General features: G+C 53.2%; 1 protein-coding gene across 1 annotated transcript; it reads left to right on the top strand.

Moving 5' to 3' along the window:
• The first annotated feature begins 1,512 nt into the window (after window positions 1-1,512).
• Window positions 1,513-4,955, top strand: LOC126048014 (beta-galactoside-binding lectin). The gene is made up of 4 exons (XM_049822390.1): window positions 1,513-1,585; window positions 2,819-2,898; window positions 4,189-4,360; window positions 4,746-4,955. The coding sequence occupies exons 1-4, from the start codon at window positions 1,577-1,579 to the stop codon at window positions 4,887-4,889; spliced, it is 405 nt and encodes a 134-aa protein (XP_049678347.1). The 5' UTR covers window positions 1,513-1,576; the 3' UTR covers window positions 4,890-4,955.
• Window positions 4,956-5,274: the final 319 nt, after the last annotated feature.

Below are 5,274 nucleotides of genomic sequence, written 5' to 3' on the forward strand. Positions count from 1 at the left end.
CACAAAATCTTGGATTTGAAAGGAATTGATTTAATTAAACACACATCAAGAGCAGAGGGAAGCTGGCTCTACTCACTTTTTCTCCTGCTGGTACGGAGCACTTCTTGTCCCTCACCCTATGAAGGGATCAGGCTCACAGGCTGAACCCTGAGGCAGGTTTCCAGAAGAGGAAAGAAGGAGCAAGAATGTCAGAGCAGAGAAGCCCACTTTGGCCTTTACGCCAGCCCACTTGTGTCGTGGGGTGATCAGCGACCTGGCCGAAGGCTGGAATCTTTCCGTGCCCCCCTCGCCCCTGGCTCCAGCAGGCAGGAGGGTCTCCCTGCTGGCATCGACGGCACCAACTGGAAACACCCAGGGGTGACAGCCTCTGGGGTTGTGCTTGGTGGGGATAAGAGGGATGGGGACTATCACGTTCTCGGGAGATGGAGAACTGATGGGCCTCATAGAAAGAGAAGAAGAAAGTGTTTCAGTGAGTTTCAGTTCTGGGCCTCCTAAGGAAATCACAGAGCGTCTTGTGATTTAGAGACAAATATGCAAGACAAGGAGAGCTTTAAGCCACGGGCTTGGCCCACTGCCTGAATTTTTTCCCTCCTCTTTCAGTGTAATTACAGTTGAGCCATGTAGTAATTGGGTAACTTTTTCCAAAGGAATCCTTTCACCCAGAGTGAATCATACTTGCCACAAACAGAACGTGGAGACAGATAAAAGACATATAGATCCCATGGCTTATTGTGATCGAGCGTTTTGCCCCCATCCCCTTGTTCCTCAGCCCCCCAGGTGTGTCCAGGGTAGGTGCAAGAGCCAGGCACTGAGCTTTCCTGGATAATTCCTCCCCACCCCTCCAAGACAGCTTCCTCCTGGCTTGCTGTGCCCTACAACCAAAATGAACTGCACGGTTTTGAGGGCGTTTAGGGGTTCTGCAGAATAAGGACTATTTTCCCTCCTTTGGGTCCTGTACCTACAAGAGCGGCGGGTAAGGGCTGGGTCAGAAGCTGGGCAACCTCTGGGGACGGCAAGGCTTCATAGTGCAGCTGGATGACCCTGGATCCAGCTTCAGTCCTCTGCTCCTGGGGTTTCACCTGGCCCACAAAGGGTTTCTAAGGTACGGTGTGCCCTCAGTGATATTTCTTCTGCTCCTGATTTAGCCAGAGCTGAAAAGTCCAGCCCTCCTCCCAGACCCTTCCCGCCAAGTCTCAATCCATCTGACCATTTTCCGTGTGGGATAAAAGCCTTGGATAGCAAAACACTCATTGTAAAACTATTTTCCATTGGCTTTACGACCACACACGGCTGGATCTCCTCCTGGAGCGGCCGGCAGCCTGCTTGGATGGGTCGGGTTTAGCATCCTGGAGAGAAGCCTGGGTGAGGGTGGGAGGAGGTATCTGCCTGATACGTCCTCCCTCCCCCCAAAATCAACCCCTCCCACCCTTTCCTCAGTCTGATTGGCAGATGGGGTGGAAAAGGGCTGGGACAACTCAGCTCTCCTTCTATTTAAAGGCGAGGGTGGGGCTCCCATCAGCTACTTGCCTGGGACCGGTCCTTGGTGGAGAGCAGCACCAGCCTGGAGAGCAGCACCATGTCTTGCGTGAGTAGAGAAAGGGATGGGGTGGCTCTGCTGGAGGTGATGCTTCACGGAGTGGGGACTGGGGGGGAATGCGTTGGCTTGGCATGAGGGTACTTGCACTATTCTTCTCCATCTGCTCGTCAGCCCTTGTGTCAGAGGGTCTGCTAGAGCTGGGTGCCTGCTGCTGGGGAGGAAGGATCCCTGCTGCATCCATTACAGAGGGGGGGCTGCTATTTCTTCTTCTGGCAGGAGCGTGGGGGGGGGTTTCCCTGAAGGTTCTCTTTGGGGGGGTACGGGGTGGTGGGGGGGGTCCTTGCTGCATTGGCTCCTGAGCTGGGGTAACCTGTTTTACAGCAGCTCTGCTCTGGGGAAGCGGCTGCGGTAATGTTTCTTGCTCTCTGAATGTCTCTTCTGGGCTGCCTCGCTGCTTGTTTCCTGGCTGAAGTTTTCATGAGTCACTGAATCATTCTCTCCCTCGCTCATAAGGAAATGTAATATACAGAAGTGTCCTTCTGTGAGTGTCAAGGATAGCTGGGGAGATGCTTGTGTCAGAGGAGTGATTGCACTTCTTTGATTAATTTATCTTTCATTAGGCTGAGGGTGATTAATCGGGGAGTGTCCCCAACCACAGGCTTATTTATTAAAGTGGGGTGGGGGAAAGATTCTTAGTGTTCTTGGGGTCTTGCCTCTGCTGTGATAAAAAATCAGTACATATGGGTTTAGTTTAGTTCTAGAGAGAAAGTGGGGAAAGGTGTGTACGTGGAGCAGGAGAAGGCTCTTGCAAACACTGAGCCTACAAGAAAAACAACCAAGCCCTTAGGAGCTGGGGAGCAAAGTGTCTGAGCCCCCAGACCTGGGTGAGGCTTGAAGCTCAAATCCAAGCCAGGAGAAGGGAGTGGAGGTTCCATCCCTGCACAGCCAACTTGTGTGGGATGATACGAGACCCAAAAGGCCCACAGGTACGTTCGGGACAGGGTGGGTGCGACGGGAGCTTGCAGGTATTTACGTTTCACTGCCGTGAAATACAGATACGCTGATGAGAGCAGCAGGAGAAAGGTTGCAAAATTGGGCACATGTCCCATGTGACTGGAGTAACTTCTCTGGGATGTCCCTGGTGCAATGCCCTGGGGGAAGGGAGCTTCCCTGTCTCTCCAGCTATCCAAAGCAATGCACTGTCTTGCAAGGAGAGCTGCCAAGTCAGAGCAGGTGAGCCAGCAGGGACTGAGCTAATGTCTCTGCTTCCATGTTCCCCAGGGACCAGTATGCACCAACCTGGGTCTCAAGCCTGGCCAGCGCCTCACCGTCAAGGGGAGAATTGCACCCAGTGCCAAGAGGTAAGCTGTGCTGTGCTGCCGAGGCACCACACCGAGTCGTCTTCTGCTGGTGGGGGGACAGAAAGAATCCCTCCCTTGAATGGGAGAGGAGCAGATTTGGAAGGAGTTAACGTCAGCAGCGCTTCCCTGTGAGTCACTGCCTAACGCACGTTGTAGATGCATACGACTGCCAAGGGGCTAAGCCGAAGCAGATGTGAAGCTCCAGCTGTGTGCACTGGCAGTGACCACATCCTCTCTAGTGCAGGGCAAAGGAAATGGAAGCTGTGTCTATACTGAGCTTTGGGTTGAGACCGGCCCCACAGCTACATCCTCTTCCCTGCATGAATATGAGCAGGAGGAGATTATGGCCCAAGCAGCTGGGAGGTCTTGGGTTGCTCTGGCTCCGTGGATGCTCCGAGCCACAGCTCCAGCTGATGGTGTGAACAGAAAGGCTGCGTGTTGCAGCAGCGGTTCTTAGGGTGTTGAAGTTTGCTTTTAGGCAGTGGAGATGCCTCTCATGCTGGCAGGGAAGGAAGGAGGGAAGCTGGTGGGCTTAAGTGGAAATGTGCAGGGATCAGGGTGGCTGGCTTCCCCAGGGAAGCCTCAGCAGCCCCTGGCCCTTGTGCAGGTCTGCAGCTGGTGGGGGCTCTTGGTGGGTAAGGTGGAGCCCGTAGCTGCTGTACCAGCATTAGCGGTGTTCCAGGAAACATGTCCCAGCTCTTCCCAGTGCCTTTGAAGCTTGAAAGTGTTGGAGTGAAGCCTCCTGGGCTTTCTCTTGCCAAATAATATGCTTCCTCTCTACTCACCTGGGTAAGAGGCCTGGAGGCAAGGTGGACACTGGGCTGGGAAGCTGCTTCCTCCCACTGCCATGGCAGATGCTTTGGGACAGCTAATGACATGGTAATTATTTCAGCTGCCTGCAGGGTGGGGAGAAGGCTGTTGGGCAGAATGCAGCTCCAGCTAACTGTTTGGGGCTGAAAGGAAATCTGTGGAAAGCAACTGACTCCTTGGGAGCTGGTTTGGGTGCAGGATAACTCCCTGCTCGGGGCTCTAAGTGCTGAACCTTTCTCTTGTTAAAAGCTTTGTGGAAACTAAGTGGTGTGTCTCCCAGGGATGGCACTGTGGGACCTATCACCCCAGCAGAGGAGAGTACCCCTTACTGATGCAGCACCATCTTTTTAGGGAAGCTGTGCAGTTTAGCAAAGGGTTTCTCTTTGGTTATCCTCAGCTGGGCTTGGAGCAAAAGACCCAGAGATGTTCATGGTAATGAGCAACATGCTACCATAGTATTGACGTCTTCTTTCTCTGCAGCTTTGTTATGAATCTGGGGAAGGATGCTTCCAACCTCGGGCTTCACTTCAACCCCCGTTTTGATGCTCACGGTGATGTGAACACCATTGTGTGCAACTCAAAGAAGGTGGAAGAGTGGGGTGCAGAGCACAGGGAGACTGTCTTCCCTTTCCAGAAGGGGAGTCCAATAGAGGTGAGGCCTGGGATGCACCCTCTGTACGTTCCCTGGCAAAAGCAGGGTGTTTGGCACAGGGCACCCAACTGCAGGGGCTGTCTCTACGGGAGGTGGCTGGCTTCTCCTGCTCAGCCAGTGCCACCACCCAGGGCTCTGAGCAGTGATGGATGGTGGGGATCAAACACGCAAGCTCCATCTAGCTCAAAGGGCTGTTACTGGTGAACTGAGCAGGGAACAGACATCTCTTGGGAGGCTAGAATAACACTCTGCTGTTGAAGAGCAGGTTGTGCTGCTGAGCGTGTTCACCCTGCAAAGTGAAGGGTGGCACAGCAGTGCTGTGGAGGGGAAAGGCTTGAGGGTATCTTGGCAGAAACTTTCTCTGACTTTTCCATTTGTCTTGCAGATCACTTTCGGCGTCAACCAAAATGATCTGACAGTCCACCTGCCAGGCCACCAGTTCACATTCCCTAACCGGCTTGGTCTCTCTGTCTTTGACTACTTTGATGCACAAGGGGACTTCACACTCCAGTCCATCAGCTGGGAATAACTTCCTCTGGCACCTCCATCTCAAAGATGCAGAAAAAACAATCAATAAATAAAGAGTTTTGGTCTACCCAGTCTCAGAATCTAATGTTTCATACTGCCAAGTCCACATGGGTTGGTCACCTTGCTGGAGGGGTGCAGGGAGGAGGGTAGCCAACTTTGAGTACTGTATGTGGGTGGGATTGTACCAGCCTTGGCCCTTAAAGTCATGGATGGGGAGGAGGGTGAGGGTCAAAAGGCTGGGAAGAGGGGAGGTAAAAAGCCCAAGGAGAGTCTCAGGATGAAACACTGGGTCTAGATGTGACTAGAGGGGAGAGTGGAAGGGTCCCTTAGGCAAAGTCACCCACTCTTGAGGCCTAGACTGACACCCTACCCTGTGTGAGTAAAAT

Source organism: Accipiter gentilis, chromosome 18, assembly GCF_929443795.1.
Source record: "Accipiter gentilis chromosome 18, bAccGen1.1, whole genome shotgun sequence".
NCBI lineage: Eukaryota > Metazoa > Chordata > Aves > Accipitriformes > Accipitridae > Astur > Astur gentilis.

Coding starts and splice junctions, on each gene's coding strand:
- LOC126048014 (XM_049822390.1), top strand. Junction 2,899..4,188: donor ATTGCACCCAGTGCCAAGAG/GTAAGCTGTGCT, acceptor CTTTCTCTGCAG/CTTTGTTATGAATCTGGGGA. Junction 4,361..4,745: donor AGAAGGGGAGTCCAATAGAG/GTGAGGCCTGGG, acceptor TTTGTCTTGCAG/ATCACTTTCGGCGTCAACCA.